At 46.2% G+C, this 22,524-nt stretch overlaps 1 protein-coding gene across 6 annotated transcripts in view; it reads left to right on the top strand.

Annotated features, from left to right (window-relative positions):
• SCHIP1 (schwannomin interacting protein 1) overlaps positions 1–22,524 on the top strand; it is a 149,159-nt gene that overhangs the window by 95,576 nt on the left and 31,059 nt on the right. Inside the window, exon 1 of one of the 6 annotated variants that reach the window (XM_037046650.1) lies at positions 797–1,076. The exons of 4 other annotated variants lie outside the window; for them this stretch is intronic. In XM_037046650.1, coding sequence (XP_036902545.1) covers positions 1,047–1,076 — 30 coding nt within the window. In that variant the 5' untranslated portion in view covers positions 797–1,046. Of the gene's footprint in view, positions 1–796; positions 1,077–11,620; positions 12,093–22,524 lie in introns of those variants that run through there. One more of the 6 variants, XM_037046649.1, reaches the window with a different exon arrangement.

Below are 22,524 nucleotides of genomic sequence, written 5' to 3'. Positions count from 1 at the left end.
GAAACATGTGTGGTCCAACTTATATTTCCTTCAGTTACTATCTGTACGTCCAAAATCCTTTCCATCACTGCCTGTTAAGAACAGTGGGTGGTTTCTAGGATCATTTGTGTTGTGATGGGGGTGTCTATTCAAGTCACAGCGAAAGTATGCAGATTAGATACATACACACACACACAGCCTTACTTTTTATAAAAACTGCAGTTTGGTTTTATTTCCATAAAATGAATGAATTATACTGACTTTACTAAGCTTTCCTCCCCACCCCCCCCAAAAAACACTATAGGAATAATTATATGTCACCTTGTTTCTCTTTGACTTACAAAGCATGGAAGAGCCAAAAATCAGTGGGAAATCAACAGAATTACAAAATAATATTTTCCGAAGAATGAAGACCCTTCTTTAGTTATAAAGTTGGCAAACACTTGAAAAACTCAGCACAGAAGATACCCTTTCCATGTCAGTGTCAGAATGGGCCATTTTCCCTTTCTTGCATTGAAAGTTCTGAACTGAGCCCGAAGGCCTCTTGTTTATAAGCACCATCCGAGCAGCATCTGTGGGCAGGAAGGGTGATGACGGGGGTCAGAAATGTCCAACTGCAGCGTTGATTTGTGTCCGGCTCTCTCCCTCTCCCTCCCTGGCCTTTTTGCCTTTAATGAGGACTAGAATGTTTCCACATCAGTTAACTGCCTTCATAAAGCACCAGAAGGTCACACCAGCCCCAGACTGATCCTTTTCTTTGTGCCTATAATATAATTGGCTGATTGTGCCAGTGATGAGCGCGCCCCCTCCCCCAGCCCGGTCCTAGCTCCATGTTTGCAAGCCTCACTGCTGGTTTCCGAGGAGAGCAGCTCGGCGCGCTGCGCGCTTCCCGGCACAGGCAGAGCCACTGCGCAGGTTGATCTGCGAAACAGCATCCATTTTAATCTGCGGGGAGCCCCTGCCTTCCCAGGGCGTTCTCTCCGCCTGCGGATGCTCCGCGCGTTCCCTCCGCAGCCGCCTCGCTGAGCAGTCCCTGCCTCGGGGTCTGCGCCCTAGGATGCACTGAGATGGTACATCAGGACAACTGTTCGTATCAGGTAAGATTGAAAGCCTGATTGTGAGGCCGGCATCCTCTGGGAGGAGAGGCCTTCCTCTTCCAAAGCAGCAGGTTGCCTCTTTCCGGATTTTCAAGGGATTTTGCCATCCTCCACTCCCGGCCTTCATGGCGTACAGTATCTGAATTGTAATTAGGGTTTCTGGGGACTAATGGGGCAGAAAACACTGCTTCCTTGGCCTTTAAAGCATATGTGACATCCTCTGAGGTGATCTGTGCTTTGCATATTCTGTATGTCTGCAAATAAGAGGAACTATTTTGAGCTGTAATTGAATTTAAGGGGCTTCAGAGGAGGAAAATCTGGTCAGAGTGTCACATAGATCACATCGAGGAATATGCTAATTGCTCATTGCATGTGAGTTGCTTCACGTTCAGTTTTTAGGATTATCTTTAAGGAAATTATGCAAATAGGAAGTAATGGATGATCTTAGAAATTTTCAAAAATCAGCCAGCGTGAACTTGACATTTAAAGTTGTACTTTTGTCTTTCCAAACTTGTTTTTATTAATATGTTGTTCTAAATGGTTATTAAATAAGAATTAAGGTGCCAACCAACAGGCATAAAAAACTCCAAATAGAAAATGTTTTAGAATACATATTCATCTATATGCTAATTTGCTGTCTGGAGTTTTGAATTGAACACTGAGCCAGCCGATTTCAAAAGACCAGTTCTAGAGTGTTAATAACTCTTTGCTGCGATTTCAACTGTCGAAGCAACATTGAAAGTATCTTCATTGTAAACAGACAGCAAGAATGTTCTGAGAAATTGCTGCTTGCAGCAGCAGGCATGGGGAGTCCTGGTTAGTTCATATTGGGGTATTGCTCAACTGACCGAGTTTAGAAGCTCTGAGAGACCAGTTCTCTAACTTAACAATGCCTCTTCCTTGTGTGAGGTAGGTTACCTGAGACAAGCAGGTGTTTCTCCTAAGGTCAGATTTCACGGCGGTAAATGTATGCAGGCAGGATAATACATTTCACAAGACCGAAGGCAGTGAGTGGTTTTTCTAAGGTAAGTAGAGTGTGCCCGCATAATGTATTTACACACTTCTTTCTCTGCCTAACAATTGCAATTTTGTCATTGTAGGCTTGTTTTACAGTGTTGCATTTTATAGGACGTGTAGGTCTGTAGATCGCAAATATCGAGATTTGCACTTCACAGAAATTCTTCCTGAGAGAAAGGGGTCAAGATGCAAAGGGAACTCCTGAGAACTCACTCACACATAACACAGAGCTCAGGAGCGAAGGATGTCTGCGCCTCTGCAGAGCTGAGCCTGCTCCTGGCACAGCTCCAGACGATTAAATGACTGTCATAATTAAGATAATTTTTCTTCTCTCATTTCAGAGACACTATGTAATTTAATTTTCGAAAGGCAAGGTNGATCGCAAATATCGAGATTTGCACTTCACAGAAATTCTTCCTGAGAGAAAGGGGTCAACATGCGAAGGGAACTCCTGAGAACTCACTCACACGTAACACAGAGCTCAGGAGCGAAGGATGTCTGCGCCTCTGCAGAGCTGAGCCTGCTCCTGGCACAGCTCCAGACGATTAAATGACTGTCATAATTAAGATAATTTTTCTTCTCTCATTTCAGAGACACTATGTAATTTAATTTTCGAAAGGCAAGGTACTCCAAGATTATTTCCTGTATTTTTTCATTAGGTTGAACATGAAATCACTGTTTTTATAGGTCAAAAATTGGTCAAATGTCATCAATTTCATCTGGAGGGGAGGGATTTTGTCAGCCTCCTGCCTTTTCCACAGGAAGACAAATTGAATTTATTTTATGTAAACTCTACAACATGTAACACTGTCATTGTGTGCTTAACAGATCTGAAGTATTTGTGGCTTATTTTCACAATAAAATTAAATGCATCAGGCACATAATCATAGTCGATAGATTCTGCATCTCCATGGGTTTTATGTAGAACTACCTTTATCTGTATATTCTTTCGAAAATCTCTCCCTGTACCCACAGCTCAGCAAAAACAAAACATTGACCCAGAAACTGAGTCTCAGTCCCACTTAGACACTTCAGTTTTAGAACCCAGCTGACCCCACCCAGGGGGTGGATTCAGAAAGGGCGGTTTCTCCAAGTCCGTGGCTTGATGTTGTATCATAGGTACTCGGGATGTATCGACAGTCTGATGTTTTTCAAAAACAAATTTCCCCTTTTTGAATGAGGGCATATTAGCATCGCTAGTGAGTAGATAGAATTTATCTGTAGGATTGATTTCTTTCCTCATAAATGTATACCAACACTTCTTAATGGAGAGTCCATGAATGGGGCTTCAGGAGCCATTCCGCCCAAAATTACCTGCTCATTTTGGCACATACCTAGATGTATGTTGTCATTAGGTTATTATCGTCGTCGTCATCATTACAGCAATAATCGCTTCCTACTTGGTCTTGCTGATCCTGCGCTTGAACAATCTTTTAAAACCTAAGTTAGAGCATGTGACCCCTCCCAAAATTCTCCTCAGAATAAAAGTCTGGGCCTCCCGGGGCCCTGGTTCCTCTTGGTCTCCTCTCCCACACTCTCCTTTCCTCCACTCTCCTCCCACCAGCTGTCCTGTCCCTTGTACCTGGCATATGCTTCCCCCACGTGGGGTTGCCAGATTTAGCACATAATCTAGTGCTTGAGACATGCTTACACTAAAAAATGGCTCACTGTTTGTCGGAAATTCACCCGCACCTGGGCATCCTGTGAGTGTCCCCCAGAGCTTACTTTCCCCCTTCTGCGGGTCTTTGCTCACATGTCACCTTCTTGAGGAGGCCCTGACTCGTCTTATTATGTCAACTGCAGGCTTCCCAATTCTGTCCCAGTATTTCTCTCCCACTTCTGTAAGTCATTTCTCTCCTCGGCATTCATTACCATCTATCAGTGTGTGTGTTTTCTGTCTCCCTCACTCCACGTAAGCTCCAGGAGGGCAAGGATTTTCATATTTGTAGCCATCAGCTTTCCCAGTGCTTGGGAAAAACCCCTCAAGAAATCTGGATGGATATGCCTACTCTGTATAAAATACTGTTGCATTGTGGTTTCTCATGTTTTGACAGCCACTGGGGTGGCTTTCTCCAACATGCTCCTTCCCCCCACACCCACCATTACCCTGCAGGCTTTCCCTGTGCGTCACATTATCCCCTTATTTCCTGTTACTTTTCTCATCTGTGAAATGGGATTTTTCCTAGTTAACACCTGGCATGGGAGTTGGCAGGTCTCCAAAGGTTGGGGGCCACCTTTCTGCGTAAACAAGTCAGTGAATTGCCCTGAATTAAGAGTTCCTTCCTCTCCTGGTGCCCAGCGGGGGCCGGGTGAAGATTGCGCACCACTTCATCTCTCAATTATTTCTTGCTGATAGAGGGAACTGTCATTGATTCTTGTATATTGCTTTTCCAAATAGGTGATTTAAAAAAAAAAAAAAAAGAGTTTGACTATGACCAAGAGCCTGAGAACCTCTGTTGCAGGTGTTTTGCACACCCTGTGCTTAGAACAGCTTAATCCACGGAGGGGTGATCAGAGAGATCCTCGGGCAGAAGTTCGGTGGGGGTTTTGTTTTTAAAGTGTCTCTCGTCGTCATCATCTTCATGTACTTTTCCCTCTCAGGATTTACCTTAGTGAAGAGGTTACTGAGGCGTGTGTTGTCACTTTCCGTGGTAGCCGTGTTAGAAGCTGGAGGAGTCGTCGACCTCCATTTTCCAGACTTGGGAGGAAGCCAGCCTCTTCAGGAAGGAATCTTGCCCACAGCTTCAGGCCTGGCAGCCTTCGAGGGGCCAAATTTTCATCCTCTGATAGGGAGCTTTGAGATAGTGTTAACTCCACAGCACAAGTTTAGGTCAGAGGGTCCATTTTGCTTCAAAGCTCCCAAATACTTTCCCCTCTTTCCCAGCAGTTTTTTTCTGGATTCATGTGTGTATAAAAACAATGACAGGCTTTCATCCCTTTCTTTCTGTCGCTGAAATTCTCTGAACGGCCATCTCCGATACAGACCACGCCCTCACATTCTTGCCACCGTGGGAATGGAGACTTGAAAGAGAACAAAGTGAAATGATAGGCGAATGACGCTCATCCCTTTCCTCCCTTAGAGCTTAAAGAGACCCCTCTTCCAACGCACTCCAGGTCTTGAGGACACACGGTCAGAATCTATAACAGGGCCCCATTTTCCTTAGGAGACCTCCCACCCCACTTTGCATGGCCTCTGAGGCCTAACCATGACCTGACTGACCCCTGGGCAAAAACTCCCCTCCCTCCAGATGCGACACTCCTGCCCCCCATGGCCGTCACTTCTGTTTCTCTGCCTCAGTGCCTCGGCCTGGAATGTCTCCTCACACTCCATCTGCTTCGGCTCGTTTCAGGCTGAGGCAGCTTTCAAGGCTCAAATGTCACCTTCCTCAGGAAACTCTCCCCTCCCGTCCCCAGCCGAAAGTTCTCAGTGCACTTTGGGTTAACCTCCGTTAGAATCCGTTCTTGGCTGGTGATGCGTAAGTCTGTCTCCCCCGCTCGACAACAGGCTTCCTGAAGACAAGAGCCTTGTTTTTACGTCTGGCCCTACGCATGGAGTATGTGTTCCATAAACGTTTGTTGGACTGAATTGCATTTGCTGCAGTTGGTGGTGTTCTGAGTTCCTAGGATCAGTATTTCCCATCATAATACCTGAGAGCACCTCAGATCTGTGCCTTGCAACGGGCAGTTGGTGACTATGCCCCAGCAGTCCAGGTACCCAGCTTGTGAGCCTTTTGGCCAGTTGCCAGCATTGCAAACATCCCATCTGCCCAAACGGGGGTGAGGAGCATAGTGTAAGGGATAAAATGAATGAGATAGCCCCAGACATCCCAGCCTCCCCAACCTTCCCAGAGTCAGTGATTAAAAATATCTGTACCTACTAATCCTTCACCCAGAAATTTTCCCAAGGTGAACCTCATGGTCTGTCCCCAAGCACTTTTTCAGAATATCTATGGTAGGTAGGTTGGGGCAAGCACTGGATCCAAGCTGCCTTCCTCAATCGATTGAATTTTGCAAAGGCATAATAAATCTTTTTACCATACAGAGGTAACTTTACTGCCTCCTGAAACAACAACTTTTTCTGGGGCAAAAGGTTTCAGCCTAATGAAAGTGTCATACCCAGCACATAAAATAAAAGACAGGCCATGTTGGTCTGAAATACTGAGTATATCAATTTAAGTAGTGCATCAGCATGTTTTGAAGGAACTGGTAAACAGCCTTCACGCCCGATCCCAGTGGGTATGTAATGGTTAACAAAGGAAAGGGGATGTCCTCTCCCTCTTGACACCAGGCCCAGTGAGGTTCGTTTCCCAGCCTTCTTCCTGTGAAGGAGAAAACAAGGTGTATCAGATTTGAATTCATTTAGGATTCCACCTAATTTAAGCCCAGTCTCACCCACAGCAGAGAAAAATATACTGGCTTGATGGAAAAGGGAATTTCAAAGCGCTTTAGTGCACCATTTGATCCAGGCTTTTAAGTTCATTGAAACAATTTTCTTACTCTATCCATTTTTTTTACTGGGAACATTTTTTCCCACAGTCAGTAGGGCTGGAGAACACTCTGTTTTCATTGTTTTGCCTGGTTATAGTTGCATTTTGCCTTGTTGAGATGCATTGTGTTTTTCTGAAGAGGCAGTAACCTAACTCATCACCTTAAAAAATTAAGAACCTAATCCTGCATGTATAATTCTGCGCTTGTTTTTAGCCCAGGAAGATATCTAAAAATCTGATTTATATGTTTCAACACAAAGGAAGAACAGTGGCAAGGGCCCAAATGAATACAAACAAACAAACAAAATCTTAATAGAGCTACATTATAGATTTGGTCTGAAATAGAAATTTAATAGAAGCACAAACATTTCTCTTTACAGAAGCACTTGGTGCCCCAAACACCATCATTCAGATACCAAGTGACCTTAAGAAATAAATATGCAACATCCAATTTAAGCCAAACATCTAGTATTTTCTCCTGGAAGGAAGGTGGTGTTGGGGGCAGGACAGGAAGTAGAAACACCTCTGTGGTACATAGACAGCATTCATGATTTTTGGAGAACAGAGACCTCACACCCTCTCTCTCTCACACACCCACACACATACACACACACACACACTTACTCTTGGGTAACTAACCACGATTTCACAAGAAGCTCAATATTAATACAGCCATTCCCTATTACTTATTTATGTCTTCTATGCCAAGGAAACATTTGAAATTTTGCTGTACTTAGTATTCTCCTGTGCACTAACTAGAAGCATCAGAAATTACCAAGCTTCCTAAAATAAAAAGTACTTGGACAAAACTGCTTTAATTCAGAAAAAACAGTTATGAAAAAGGCCTAATGACAATTAGCATAGGAGAGACATTAATGGGGAAAGAAGGCTAAGAATGCAGAGAAATGTAATGAGGACATCAATGCTGGTCCCACTCGGGAGCTCTGCTACGGCCTCCAAAGTGACCACAGTTGAGTTTCTTAGACTTTCATCGAGCAGAAAGATTTATGTCTGTGGACGTCAGTCTTTTTTGATATGGGTGAATGTTTGGCACTCTGTCTACTCCCAGGATTCTGCCTCCTCTACCCTACACTCCCAAAGCCATTATCTTAATTTTCTAACATACACTGAAAAGTTCACTTAAATGTTGCCTGCATGTTTTCATTGTGTATCTAGCTATCCAAGTACCTTAATTGAAAGACAAAGCAAATTTAAATGAAATTTGCACAGAACCAAAAAAAAATTTCATTAATTTGGACAAAGATTATAACTCAACTATCAGTTTGTTTAGCATGTGGGATTTGGATGTTTTGGTTGCCATGGAGACAGTAGGATGCTGGAGGGTTGTCTAGATGAACGAGAGTTCCCATCTGTGAATCGGAAAATCTTCTGACAGTGCATAAGTAATTTCCCAGTAATGTGGTGAGTGTTCTCAGAGTCACCAGTGCTCGATAATGATCATTTAAAAGCATTAGCTCACATGATCAATGCACCTTGCAGTTAAGGTCAGGGCTTGACAGGAAGCTGAAGCTCACAGTTCCAGTCCTTGAATTTCAAGGCTGGGCAAGGGGGTGGTGGGTGGGGTGGGTGAGCAGAGAAGAGGCCCTTTCAACCTCAGGGATTGTAAGTGGCTCTTTTCTAGGGGATAGATAGTGTTAGTATCTGGGCCCATGTTAGGCCAGCACAGTTCATTTTGGAGAGGGTGGCAGTGGGGAAGGAACCAGAGGAAACCCTGTAGAAAGGATGTGAGCAGCTCTTACCCCCTAGTGTGCGGAGCTCCTGAGAAACCACCACACACACCTGTCTCCGGTGCGGCGTTTGGTTTCTTCCTTTCCTATGTCCATTCGGACCTCTCGGAAGTGATGTTAATGACACTGTTAATCCCAAACATATGAAGGCAGGATCTTACCACCAAACCCAGAAGTATGATCTAAAATAGAAGGTTAATGGTTTATGATGGATGTTTTCCAAGGTCTGGAGCTGTGCTTCTGAAGTTGAAGGTGCATTCCAAAATCCTGGGGCTCTTTTAAAAATGCGTTTTCCGATTCGGTAGGGCTGGGGTGGGACCTCAGAGTTTTCATTTCTGCTAAGCATCCAGGTAGTGCTTATCAGAAGTGCTTATTAGTGCTCTCGTCAGAGGGTAGCAGAACTCAAGAAGGTACATCAAAGATCAGGCCACGGGATGTGAAACTACCGCCTTCCTTGCGCTGGTGCAAGCCATCCAGACTGCGGTGCCCCAGCTCCTGCAAAGGGTCTGAGCAGGGAGCCTGTCTGTGAGGGAAGTGCGCAGAAATTCGTCTCCACGGGGGACCCCCTGCAGGCTTTTGCATCCGTGTTTCAGGAAGGGATATCCTCTCACTTGTCTCTATATAGTGCTTATTAGTGAAACACTTAGGACAAGACAAGGCGTAGCGGGCAGAGGAGGAGCATGGCGTTCAGTCCTCTGTTAGCACGCATCCTTGCTGCTGGTATTTGGCCGGGAATTTTCATCTTGGATTTTGAGGGGCCCTTCTCCAAAAGATAACATATTATTAAAGTGTATGTGTGTGTTTGTATATGTATGTCTGTAGTCAATGTATTATTACTATATATTCTTTTAAATATGTGTGTACCTGTATGTGGTTCATAATGAGAGCTCAGTCATCTGAACTATATATTTAAGCTCACCCTGTTAGAAATTAAAGTAAAATGATGATAATTAGGCTTGCAGTGTTATGTATCATACTTAGTTGTGTAATCTCTAGATGTTTAAAATTTCATGTGAGCTCTTGATTGTCGATCACTAAGTGGACTGGGGTGCTAACCGAGGCCAGAGATTGAAATTCGTGGTACCTCCCTGCTCTTTCAACCAGAGCAGACCCAGTTTTAACTTTGAAAACTTCGGTTGAAAAGCAGTAATATGAGCTACTAATATTTCCTACCATGGACAGCATTTAGAGGAAGTATTTTAAGTAACACATGCATTCCTCCCGTGTTCATGCATTTATTCAGCAGCTCCTCACAGTGCCCTTCAGGTGTGTAAGGCAGTGTCTGGATGCTGCAGGGAAAGCTCAGTGGAAAACACAAACCTTCGCGGGGGGGGGGGGGGGGGGGGGGGGGGGGGGGGGCCAGGGGGGAAGGNCCCCCCCCCCCCGAAAAAGCCTTGAAACCACGCAGTGGTAGGAACGGAGCCTCGGGGGCACTGCAGACACCGTGGTGAACTAGAAAAAAAGATTGTGCAGCATGTTAGGTTGCAATCACCCGAGACAGAGCTCTCTCGTCATCTCCCGAGGCCTAATTGGCAGGGGACGGCAGTGCTACACGCTGGGTGCTCCAGATGTGGGGTTTAAGTTCAGTATGTGATACTGTCGGAGGAGGGCTGCCGGAATTCTCTCTGTATTGAGGCCTAATTTATAAAAGCTGTGCCTGGTTGTTTTCGTGTGCGCAACTGTTCCTTACCAAGGCAGCGGTGGGCAGTGGTCTGGCACGCCCAGGTTATGGATAGAATGTGGGCCGCAGAAGCAGGGGCCCAGGTTCAAGTTCTGGCCTGACATTTGGCAAGCAGCCACACTCTGGGCAAGTTACTTAACGTCGCTGAGCTCTCACTCAGCTATCAAATGCACCTGATAATAGTATCTATTCCAAGGGGTTACTCTGAGGATTGAAGACATGTGTAAGACCCGTGTGTAAAGTGCCTGGCACATAAGAGGTGTGCTTCCTTCATTTTAAGTAACCACGTTAGGCAGGATTTAATATGCCCAGGATCCTCTATGGGAGGGATACTTCATTCTAACCCCAGAGCCTTAGCCTTGGTTAATTCTCTGGTGTTGGCAACAAACACCCTCATTGGGAGGGCACCCAGCATTGCCTCACAGCCCTGGCAGGTGTTTGGGGTCCCTTGCCTGCAGACAGTGGGAGCCTGGCTTAGCATGAAGGTCCTGGGGTCTGGAAGAGAGTAAGACAAGGGGTGTCTCTGCTAAGGAGAAGCCCTGCCCAAGTGCAAGTGTGGTTCACGAAATACAGTCTGGCATTGTACTATTATACTGTCTGGCGAATGGATAAGTGGTTCTCTTGGGAACTACAGTGGTGGTGGGTTCAGGGGGTGGAGTTCAGGGAGGATTTGGATTTGGGCCAGGAGCTGCCCAGGGAAAGTATTTGCTTTACAAAAGGAGAGCTGCACTCAGCTATGTGGGGACACATGCCAGCCACAAGTCTTGAACAAACTGACTTCAAAAAAAAAAGTGGAGAAAAATCGACAACAGAATTTTAGCATGTCAGCAGAGGTTCAGATGCCAAAAGGCTACCTTGAGTGGCATTTTTGCTTATTAGTGTGTCCTTAACAGTATTGAACTTGGTCAGGAGTTCATATTGGAAAACAAACTGACTAGTACGTCTGCTGCTTTCTGTCTGAGCGTGTCAGTGTGAGGTGGCTGCGTCAGACAGAGCTGGCCCACTTCTCCTGCAAACAGGAACTTTATCTTTTAGAAATAAATAGTGGGTATATTTTTTGCTGTGTGGTGGTAGTCATCCAGGAATGATAAGTATGTGTTGGTGTGTCGTCTGTCTGCTTCTTGCACCCAAACATCCTCCAGCTGTGGGCCTTTGCCTTCTCCGTATGTAAAGCCTGTAAACGAAACCAAAGGCCCTGGGAAAAGGGTAAAGAGGGCATCAGAAAGGAACATTGTCTTTTGTGAAAAAGCCTGCCACTGGCTGAATTTTAAAGAAAAGTTGATGGATCTTGTTCTCCTGACTGTATTAATAGAACAGAGCGCTGGTCCTGGGGTGGAGGGTCCTTCTCTGTGTCAGAAATAAATTTCAGTTTGTGCTGGGGCTTCTGTCACAAGATCGGACATTTACATCTGATTCTAAGAAATGATAGGTTAGGGGAAAAGGAAAAAGCAAACATCTGTCCTACAGGTTAGCCTTTAAGTTATATTGTTTTTATTTTGTCATGGGACACCCGGCCTTTAACTCGCTGGTGAAGTCTGCGAGGCTGGGATTTTGCATCTATTTTTATCCCACCCACTCTGCCCCGGGTCCAGAGTGAGGCTGCTGGTTTCCTCACGGAGCTCCTAGCCACTGGTCAGCCCGGAATTGGGGAGTTGACGAGTTGGACCCGCTCTTCCTTGACTGGGGACAGGAACCCAGGGACGATCATTGAGGGGACGACAGCAGATGGTAGGGAGGCTGGACCTGCACCAGACCAAGTGTCAGTGCAGAGTGAGCCTCAGACAACAGCAGCTGCCCCTGTGCCAGAGCCCAGGACAGACCAGGGAGGCCAGGCAGGGCGGTGTCTGAGACAGAGCAGGGCAAGGACACGATCCACCGGGCACAGACTCTTCGCTGGCTCTCCACATCAGCATGAGCAGCCATCAGGGTGCAGAGCCCCAGGCATACCAGCCTATCAGAATTCATGAGAGGTTCTTTCTCAAGTGAAATTCTGAAGAGTTAAAGGATGAATTTGGACAGTGATGGAATGGATGACATCATCAGTCAAGAATCCCCATTGGACATGGAGGGGAATTATAAGAAGGTAAGGGGGGAGAGTTCTTTTGTTTGTGAACAATTGGGCCATTTTTCTGACTGGGAGAAAGATCACCCTTGAGAAGTGGCCAAATTCCACACTCAGTGGCCCTTGCTATAATATATTCAGGAAAGCTGCAATGCACAGAATTGAAGGCATTAAGCTGAGAGAGTTCTCCTTTCTGCTTTTCCCAGCTTATATTCATTAGTATATTTTATCAGTAACTGGAATACACATGTTTTTATTCTGAAGTTGAAAAATTCTATTACACATGTAGTTGCTAGGCAGGCTTTTTATGTAAAGGAAGAATTTTTGAAATTACTGACATGTTAACAGTTCACCCGCAATTAAAAGTTGCTAGAGTGTTTAACCTATCTTTCTAATTTTGACTTTTTTAACCATAAAAAAATACTAAGTTTTACTAAGAGAGGTGTGGGCTTTAAAAACATTGATATAGTATCTACTAATTCTCTTCTTGTCTTTTCTTTTGAAAATCAGTAGATGTATTTTTGGAATGTTTTATATGGTAATGGTCTGGTAATAAGAGACCCAAGTAAAAATAGCTGCAGTTATATGGGCGAGGTCATGAAATTAAACGACAAGTATATGCTTGTCTGTCCACAGAAGGCTAAACACATACTATGTGCTTCCCCCTTATTATTTCCCAGAAGTCAAATGCAGGTCCCAGCACAGCGCAGGAGGGAAAACAAGGGCCCTACTGCGTACCGTGGGACCTGGAGAGGAAAACCTCTCTTGCTTCAGAGGCAAATACCCGTTATCACAGACTCCTAAAACAGTAAAACTTGGTGTCAAATTTTTGATTTGATCAAAAATGTCACTGACTTTTCCCCCCAGAGTGAGTTACAGAAAGAAGCTTCTATCGAGGTGGATTCTTACACCTAATACTGTAAAGTATGGCGGTCTGTATCTTACATGCATAACTGCGTGTGCCTAGAGGGGCTATTTTAAGTGTATACTGTGTTCCTCAGAGCAGTCCACAGGAACTGATGTTCTTTCTCCAGAAACTGAAGCTTAAACATGTCAAAGAAATTTAAACGACCTGCCACGTTGCCCTGCCTGTGTCTTGTCCCTTGTGATCCCCAAAGAGGCAATGAGGGCTCGGTGACAAGTACACCGAGTCCTGAAACCCTAACCCTAACCTAACCCTCTCCGCTGTCCCCTCCTCCCAGAAATGGGTGTGCAAAAGACACGGGGACACTCATCAGTCAGAGTCGGTCACGCAGCCAACCCAGAAGGACGAGCACACAGCTCTCCCTGCTATGGTCCGTGCCAAAGGCAGTCACGCCGTTTCTCAGCTGGAAAAGTGTAGGTCAGTTTGCACTGAGGAATCATGAAAGATCTGCCACTTCTCATTCGGTAACATTGAAGGGATGACCACTGTAGTTTCACACCGCTCAGAACCTGAGAGAGCCCAGATGCCTGGGATAAGTGAGCGGTGATAATGCAGCAACCTGATACAGCACTGACTAAAGCCACGCACTTGAAAGGCTCCAGTAGCTTTAAAACGTCAACAACAACAGTACAGAGATGCATTGTATAACCCATTATCTAACTGAGGCAGTGGAATGTGGTTCCAGGAGACACCGTGTCCAATAGGTCAGTACCAAGACCACTAGAGGAGGCTTCTAGGTGACTGGGACGCCAGAGGTCAGTTCCTATTGTCCTGGTCCATACACGTGAGAGCTGTTCTCTTGTCATTTCAGCTTTTTAATGGCCTTCTCAGGCAAGTGCTTTCAAGTGTATGCACATCCTGTTTACTGTGAAGGCTTCATTGTGTAAAAAAAAAAATACTAGTCATAATTTCCTTAAGAATGACTAGTGAGACAGGGCGACATATGCGTGCTTTCTTCAAAATACAAAGGACAGGAAGAGAATTGCCTAGTGTAAAAATCACTTTTCCTAATTGGAATCTTCTTTTTCTCAGTTTTTTCCTGTAATGTTTTCATTCCGTGTTGGGTTGGCTAAGTAGAAAATTAAATGAATGCCATAAAGCAATGGTCCACAGGCTCTCTTGACCTTGTACCCATCGAGTATAATGTTTTTGAGCCTGTGCCTCTAATATACATATATTTTGTTCCTAAGTCACATGCACATATCACTGTAAAAATATATGTGCATAAAACATACACACAAATAGATATTTTTGAGTAAGCGTTTAAAATACAAAGAGTTTTAATAATTTCTTCTTTCACCTCCTCTCACTATGAGGTCAGTTGTCAAAAGCAATTGGAAAATTGGTATCCCCCTGCCTGGATACGATAGAATTCCCTACGCCAGTTGTACTAATAAATACCACATGCGTATAGGGATTATTTTACAAGGTTGTTATGCAGTCAGGCAAACGGCCTTCAGGGGAAAGGTCACTTTCCAATAGCGAAAATTAGATTCCACCCGGGCAAAGGGAGGAAAGGAGTGTGCATCTGTTCCTCTTCCTTGGGGAAGGCTCTGATGGAAAGAAAGAGGCCTCATTAAGGACTGCTGGTTGGTTCAGTAGTGCTGACACTGCCCGACAGAACTCAGATCCCAGGGTTTAGGAAGGAAAGCCTGCACCTCGGCAGGATCCGAGGTGTGTATCTTCACTCTGCAATTGCCTTGCCTCGCCCTGAGCAACCTCTGGCCCTCTGGTAAAGACCCGTGTACTCACCTGAGTGTCTTTAGGACCAAGCACCGAGCATGTCTACATCCTGATCCCTCCAACCATCACTTAACAAGAACCCTCCAATGGTCCCAACATTGCTCCCAGGGCCAGGGTCAGGGAAGGGAGACTGGGCTTCCCTCAAGGAGCTGACAGTCTGAACGGGGGAAGGGGAGCGCACAGACAAATAAGCTGATGTGGATGGTGCTGCCTGGAAAAGTCTGCAGATGGCTCGTGTGAACCTAGAAAACATGCAGCCTGTGTCATCTCAGAGCCCGGAAAGATCCCGATTTCACTGGTGGAGAGAAAGGAAAGCTAGAATTTAACATGGAATTCAGCAGAACCTGGCTCCCGTGGCGTCCCAAAGCAGAGCAAACCCAGGGCAGCGGGTCTTGCCCTCTGCTCCCAGGCTGCTCCTCACAGAAAAAGGAGCTGCGGGCGGGCCGTGTGTGGCCGAGGCTGGGAAGGCCTTGCTTTGTTCCTCCAAGGTGCTATCTCCAGTGATGTGCATCCAATTATAAGCAAAAGATTAGGGAGGAGCCCGTGAAAAAAATTAAAAGGCTGGAAGGAACAATATTTAAAGGGAAGCCACAGCTGCGCCTCATGTTTTTTTAAAAAGGTGAATGGGAATGACTGCTTGAGATAAACTGCAATAAACAGGAACACAGAATGCCAGCTGCTGTTCCAGACAAGAGCTCTGCCCTCCCCACTCAATTACCGAGGAAAAGCAGCCGTCGACCTCCATTAACCCTCACGTCTTCCTGCCTGTAAGGGCTGAATGCGCTGGACGGGACTCCGTCAGGTTACTGAACCCTGGAGCCCAGCTCCGCTTTGGCCACCTGGGGACAATCTCTTCTGCTTTCTGAGCCAGGGTCCCCTTTCCTTCCAAGGGAGGGATTGGCCTGCCTGGTCTTAGATGATAGAAATGTGAGGCCTTGGCCGCTACTTGAGGGTCCTTCTCATCACGGTGCCCTGTCGGTGCCCCTCAGTTCACAGCATGGTCAGGGAGTGGGTTCCAAGTGACTAGATTTTCTGGGTGTATGGCATATGAATTGTACCTCAATAAGAGAACATTAGCCACACACGTACAAAAAACGTGTGTGCTTTCTTTTCAATTGAAATATAATTCATACACCATAATACATGAGATAAAATTCATAGACAATAAAATTCACCATTTCAAATTTCGATGGGTTTCGGTGTATTTAAAAGATCATACAGACCACTACTATAATTCCAGGATATTTTCATTACCCTCAAAGAAACACTGCATCTCTCTGCCATTACCCCCAGCTCTCCCCTCCCCCATACAATCGTTCATCTGTTTTCTGCCCTATGGATTTGCCTGTTCTGGATATTTCTGGCCGTTTTGAGCCCCTTCTCCACTCTTCTCACCAGCTTACCCTGCCCCTACCTTTAATATTAACAGCCACCGATTAATAAGTTTCTTGCTGGGCCAGGTATCATACCAACTATTTTCTATATAACATTGCATTTAATCCTTAGTACAACCTAAAAGATAGGTGGTAGTATCCTTTTTTTTTTTTTTTCAGAAAAAGAAACTGGGGCTTAAAAAAGTTTTTGTCACTTGCACTAGGAAGTATCAGAGTCAGGATGTGAACTTGAGCCTTCTTGACCTCAATTTCCCTGCCCCGGCCTCCCATGCTCCTTTCTGGTCACATGACTATGTCCAGCTCTCCTAGGCCCTGTGTGCGCCCTGACATGGGAAATTGGAGGCACCAGGTTCTGGCCGTTGATTGAGGTTTGGCTGTTTCATAACCATGCAGGAGGCATTTTAGACCGTTGTGTTCTGGCGGTGACACGGAATGACTGTGATAGTTTTGCAGACCTTTGAAATGGCACCTGTTAAAAATAGAACTCCCAGATCAGTGTGCTGTGTGAGAGAGTGGTCTCTGCGGGCAGTCATTTGAGAACCAGAAAGAGCCCAAGACTCTCCCTGAAGGTCACGTTTGGGATGAGCCACTCCGCAGGAGGGAAAACTTGAGTTATCACCAGTGGTCCCTTTAGGATTGGATGTTGCAACACTTCCGCTTTAGTCACCTTTGTGGATTGCGCCTTGGGCTCCTTTACCCTCACCAAGTTCCTGTCCGGCCAGCAAGTGGCTATGGAAACTTCAGCCCCAGATTAGATGTTCGTTAAATGCCTTTGCTCTGGTCCTTAACAATTAGAGTATTCAAGTGTTAGGCACTCTGTACAAGAGCACATCTATCTGCCTGCCTCTGTTTACATCGTCCCTGTAGCGAGAGGGCAGGGAATGCGGTCCAGAGGCCAAACCATCCTCAGGGGTAACGAGTAACTGTAAGCAGACCTCTCCATTCTCTGGGCTGGCGTCCCAGCACTTCTGGTGTTGGCCAGCTCTCAAGTAAAACATGTTCTAGAGTCCTTCCCCTTGGGTGCTTGTCCTGGACTTCAGGTGTCCCAGGCCCGGCCTCCCATGAGCAAGGTCTCAGCATTGCCCAACAGTCCAGCCCAACACTGAGCCCAGAGGACTTGATTAGGCACATTGGTTCGAGGATGCAGAGTCAGATGGTTTCAACAGTCTTCCAGAAAGCCTTTCTGGCCTGGTTAGTCTGTCTGAAATAGGAACCGTCACAAATGCGAACTGAAAAGCCAGTGTCCAGACTTAATATGCATTCAGTGATAGAATGGAAAAATTCTAGGTTATTTCATTTACATGTGCACTAATAATCAAAGTCTTCCCAGGGGATGCAATAAGATGCAAGAACGTGAAATAATCTGCACCGTACAAATAGCTAATACACGCACCATTCAAAAACATACAATTTATTTTCCTACAAAATGCTGTTCTATATTTTCATCTTGTGACAAACCCATGGTTGTTCCAGTGAGAAAATAATTAGAAAGTCCCACCAGTATATTTAGGTTTTCCTTTTGAGTTTTTGTTTCAAAGAAAATTTGCCTAAGGAATGAATACATTGTGTGCTGCTGGTTCCTGACGTTGGAGAGGACTCCTCCTCAGCGGAACGCGGCCCCCAGTGCTGGAGCAGAGCCGCCTTTCTTACGGGCTGTGCAGAGAAGGGAGGGTGACCACCGTTTCCCCACAGGAAGAGCACTTCTCCACAGGGAGCTCAGAATCCCAGGCGCGTTCCCTGGCGGATGCTGCTAATGGCGATGGTGCCAGATATCACTAGGCAATAGATTGCGCTGAAGCCAGGGGATCATTAATTGCTTCAAAACAGGCATCCTGGCAAAGCCCTGGCAGAGGCCAGACGGCTGTAAATGAAATCCACCTGGATGCAAGTCTGGCCATTCCACGTGGAACAGATTCCTGCTCGGTGCAAGAGGAAGCAACTCTGTTTCCTCCAGCTACTTGGTCTGTTCAGCTGGTCAGGGCCTGGGTTCTCCAAGGGTCTGAACCAGTAGCACCTGGGAATTTGTTCGAAATGCACTCTCTCAACCCCGCCCCAGACCTTCCTTCTGAGTCAGAAAACTAGTTTATGTTGTTGCACAAGCCCTCCAGTGGTTCTCATGAATAATCAAGTTTGAGAGTGACTGGTTTAAAAAACGTGTGACGGAGAGCGCCGCTTGGTGTGTCTGCCCACTTGTGCAGTCCTCCACTTGGCACACCTGTGTCCCAGCAACCTCCTGGCTCCCTGAGCCCCTGTGTGGGCCGTGGGAGACGCAGGTATTCATCAGCTTCTGGAATAATGCGGCCCCAGTCCTTAGGAAGATTTTCTTCCATGGCCCACTGTTCCCCATGGCCCACTGTTCCCCGTGGCCAGTGTGGCCCCTGATCATTCATATGCGCCCCGATGTGTGAGAGGCATCGACCAGGTAACAATTTAGTGGTGTGGAAAGAAGAATGCTAGAAGTGCTATCTCCCAGGATTAGTAGTGAATTGAGTACTGACACAGTTAGCATGATAAAGCAAGGGCATCTAATAACCAGTAAAAGTGAGAAACAAATGGAACCGGGGAGGAGGGGAACACTAACGCAAGGAAGAGATGGAAGAGGGGAAACTTGGGGGGAGCGGTTTCCTGTCTCCTATTCCCCTTCCCTACAAATCCCGTCCAGGCCCAGGGCATTGTTTCTCCAAAGCTCACCTCTGCATTTAGTCCCACGGCACCTCTGTGCATGTGCATCCCTTGGGACCCTGATTCTCTAAGCCAGGCTTCTTTACACATCTTCCTCTGTTGGGGAGTTTAAGGGCCCTTTCTGTCTGTGCTGGTTTCATCATCTGCACAGCAGCCGGAAGGAAGCAGCTGTTTGCAGTGTCCTGTGCACCAGCTGGCTTTGGGATTAGGTTTAGGATATTATTTCCTGAAGGACATTCTTAGGAACCCTGACGGCCCTACAGTTGTCCCCGCAGAAATACAGTGTGTCAATTAATAAATTTTAGAATGCATAAGGCACTCAATATTCTGTCTATAAATTTACATGCAGATTAGCATGTGAAAGACGAGGTGGCCCTGCCTCAGAGACCAGAGTCACCACAGTGCTGCTTAGCGAGGTGAACTGGACCAGAGGGACAAAGGCAGGACCGGAGTGGGGGACTTGGGAAGAGAATCACTATGTAAGGGATGTACTTACCACGTCCGAAAGAAAGTATGAAAGGGACGTGGGGACATTCTAGATTGGGAGATGGACAATATCTACCCAAGCAGAATCTTTTGCTTTTCTTTCCTTACCTAACACCTCTCTGTCTTGTCAGGTTTGGGGGATCCACAGTCTGTGTTCTGACATAGCGGCTCACCAGGCTCCCTTGAAGGCCATTGTGAGCGTTATCTGCCTGGGCACAAGGGGTAGCAGTGGGGAATTCAGCGACAGGTGAGGACAAAAACCACCGGTGGCTGCACAATTGGGCATTTCTTTTTTTTAAAATATATTTTATTGATTATACCATTACAGTTGTTCTATTCCCCCCCTTCATTCCCCTCCACCCGCACACTCCCTCCCCCACCATTCTGCCCCCCTTAGTTTATAACCACGTGTCTCAAGTTCTTTAGATTCTATATTTCCCCCACTATTCTCGCCCTCCCCCCTATCCATTTTCTGCCTACCATCTATGCTATTTTCTGTGCCTTCTCTCCCCTTCTCCCCCTCCCACCCCCCTGTTTCTAACCCTCCATGTGATCTTCATTTCTATGGTTCCACTCCTGATCTAGCTGTCCTCTTGGTTTGCTTTTGTTTTAGGTGTGGTTGTTAATAACTGTGTGTTTGCTGTCCTTTCACTGTTCATATTTTTCATCTTCTTTTTCTTATATAAGTCCCTTTAGCATTTCATATAATAAGGGCTTGGTGATGATGAACTCCTTGAACTTGACCTTATCTGAGAAGCACTTTATCTGTCCTTCCATTCTAAATGAAAGNTGGTTTCCTGGACATCTCCCTTCATTTCAATTAGTTTAGCCTTCATATGTTCCTCTAATCTGTGACTATAATCTACCAATTCTGTGAGCATCCTGATAAATAGTGTCTTGAATTGTGCTTCTGAGAGGCTGGCAATTTGTCGGTTGCTTAGAGTTATTGGCTCTGGGACTTTGAGTTCTTCTTGCGCCATCTTTTGGGCTGTTCGTGCCTGTTCTGTAGCAAGATCGGAGCCCTGAGGTGTTCACTAGAGCAGGGCAACTAAGTCGCTGGGTTGTGACGTTGTATGTGGGGGCGGGGTCAAAGAGGGACAATGGCTTCCCTCTGCCGCCTGCCGCCGTGGCTCCCTCCAGCACCGCAGCCACCACCGTCACCAGGCCCACGCGTTTCGTTCCACTGCACGCAAGTGTGCCACTGCCGTCAGCCCTCCACCACTGGGTTCGCCCCCTGGGGCCTGCGTGGTCCGTCTCACTGTGCGCGAATGTGCGACCGTGGTCAGTCTGCCCCACACCCCTACTGGTTCCGGGCTGCCTGCGCGTCTAGGTCAGGGGATCTCTCCTGCCGACCCTGCTCTGCTGCTGGCTCCGCCTCTCTTACCGTCCCCGTTGAAAGGTTCGTAGTTGTCGGACTTCCATATAATTCCATTTTCTGGTCCCTGGGTGTGTCCTATTTCTCCAAACCTTTGTTGCATTCAAACTTGGTTGTGGGAGAAGGCACAGTGTTTCCACCTATGCCTCCATCTTGGCGGAAGTCCTCCAATTGTGCATTTCTACGCACATTCTGCGCTCATTGGTCTCGCTCTGCTTTTCTGTCCCGAGGTGACGAGGTACTCCTCCTCCACGGCCCTTTTGCCAGCAGTATTGACTTTGGGTGTTTTACTTTTGTTTGATGAGGGCATTTCCCGGGCCGTTTTAGGAGTGGGCGGGGCTCCACTTGTCATAACACAGCCAAACAGTGTAGTTTTGAGTCAGCCTCTCCCTCTTCCTGCACACGTCACTGTCCCTCACCCTGCGGCATTTTTAGGCTTTGGGAGTTGAAGGACATAATTGCCCTGCAGGTTCGAAATGCACTCTCTCAGACCTTCCTTCCGATTCAGAGAAAAGTACTTTGAAACCCCCCCACACACACACTACACGTACAGGCAACCAAAAGGAAAGGAAAGGAGGTTTCACCCAGTGAATTTTAAAAGAAAAACGATTTACTGGTCCACTAAATCATAACTACTAGAAAGGTTGGGAGTCACTTTTGTTCCAAGAGGAAGATGGAGCGGTGGTGTCTGGGTAGAATCGGTGTCAGAGCCGCTCCGCCAAGGAGGTGTTCGCACCATGAGTGTCTGGTGACCGCAAGGCCTCCATGTAGGCTTTGTGGTCCAGGGCGCCTCCTGTCCTCAGGAAGCATTTCGTCCATCTCAGGAGAGGCGAAGGTCCCTAACTCTGTGAGTCTCACATTGGGTCCCCAACATGCTGTCCACGATTAGCCCGGACCTTCCTCGTCGGAGTGGAAGGGCAGAAGGAAGTAGCACCGGAAAGATGGGCTTGGATCCTAGCTCCTCCGTACCAGTGGGACAACCTCCCATCACACTCCATTTCCTCACCTCCAAAGCAGAATGAGCCAAAACAGTTACCATAGTGGTGGGTTTACGTTAGTCTGGGCCACGGACTGCTGCTAAGAAATTTATGTAAATTCTCTCATTTAATCCTCCAATGTCAAGTGAGATCCTTTTCCTCTGGGCCGGGAAGGGCTTTCCAAGCACAAACAAGCACAAAACCGTCGAAGATAGGACAGAAAACTAGCAATAGACCTAAAACTGCATCATAATTCAACTTAAGACTCAAAAGGACTAGTACTCTCAACATAAAATTTTCAAAACTCTTAGACCTTTAAAGAAAAAGAAGCAAACCTAGGAGTGGAGTAGATCAATTCAGAGAAAAGCAGGTACAGTAACTAAAAAATATTTAACTATGTAATCTCACTGCTAATCAAAGAAATTTAAATTAAAAAAAACACTACTTTTTGCCTATCAAATTTAAAACAACAGCAGGGGTTTTTTGTTTTTTTTTTTAAGTGAAAATGCTCAGTGTAGTCAGGATGCAGGGAAAGCTACACCGTCTTCATTGCTGGTGGCCGTGGAAATGGGAACAGCTTTCCTTAGAGCAACATGACGGAATGTGTCAGAGCTCAGCAAATGTTCACACCCGGCTGATCTGGTGCTTCCCCTTCCAGGCACCTGTCCCGAGGAAGTGATCAGACGCGTGGGCAGGGATGTGTGTAAAAATGCTAACTTTATTTTTAATTGGATGCAGCCTAAATGGCTAACATAGGATAGAATGATAGACAGCCTTTAATTATTTTCAAAGAATTTTTACTGAAATGAGGGAAATTCTCAATCCAGTAAGCAATATGATCTCAATTTTATCCTAAGAAAAACAGACACAC

The sequence above is a fragment of the Sturnira hondurensis genome, unplaced genomic scaffold (assembly GCF_014824575.4).
Source record: "Sturnira hondurensis isolate 20B ecotype Veracruz unplaced genomic scaffold, ASM1482457v3 Scaffold0005279, whole genome shotgun sequence".
NCBI classification, from domain to species: Eukaryota; Metazoa; Chordata; class Mammalia; order Chiroptera; family Phyllostomidae; genus Sturnira; species Sturnira hondurensis.
Note: the sequence above shows the minus strand (reverse complement) of the source record. Positions and strands in the feature narration are given on the sequence as shown.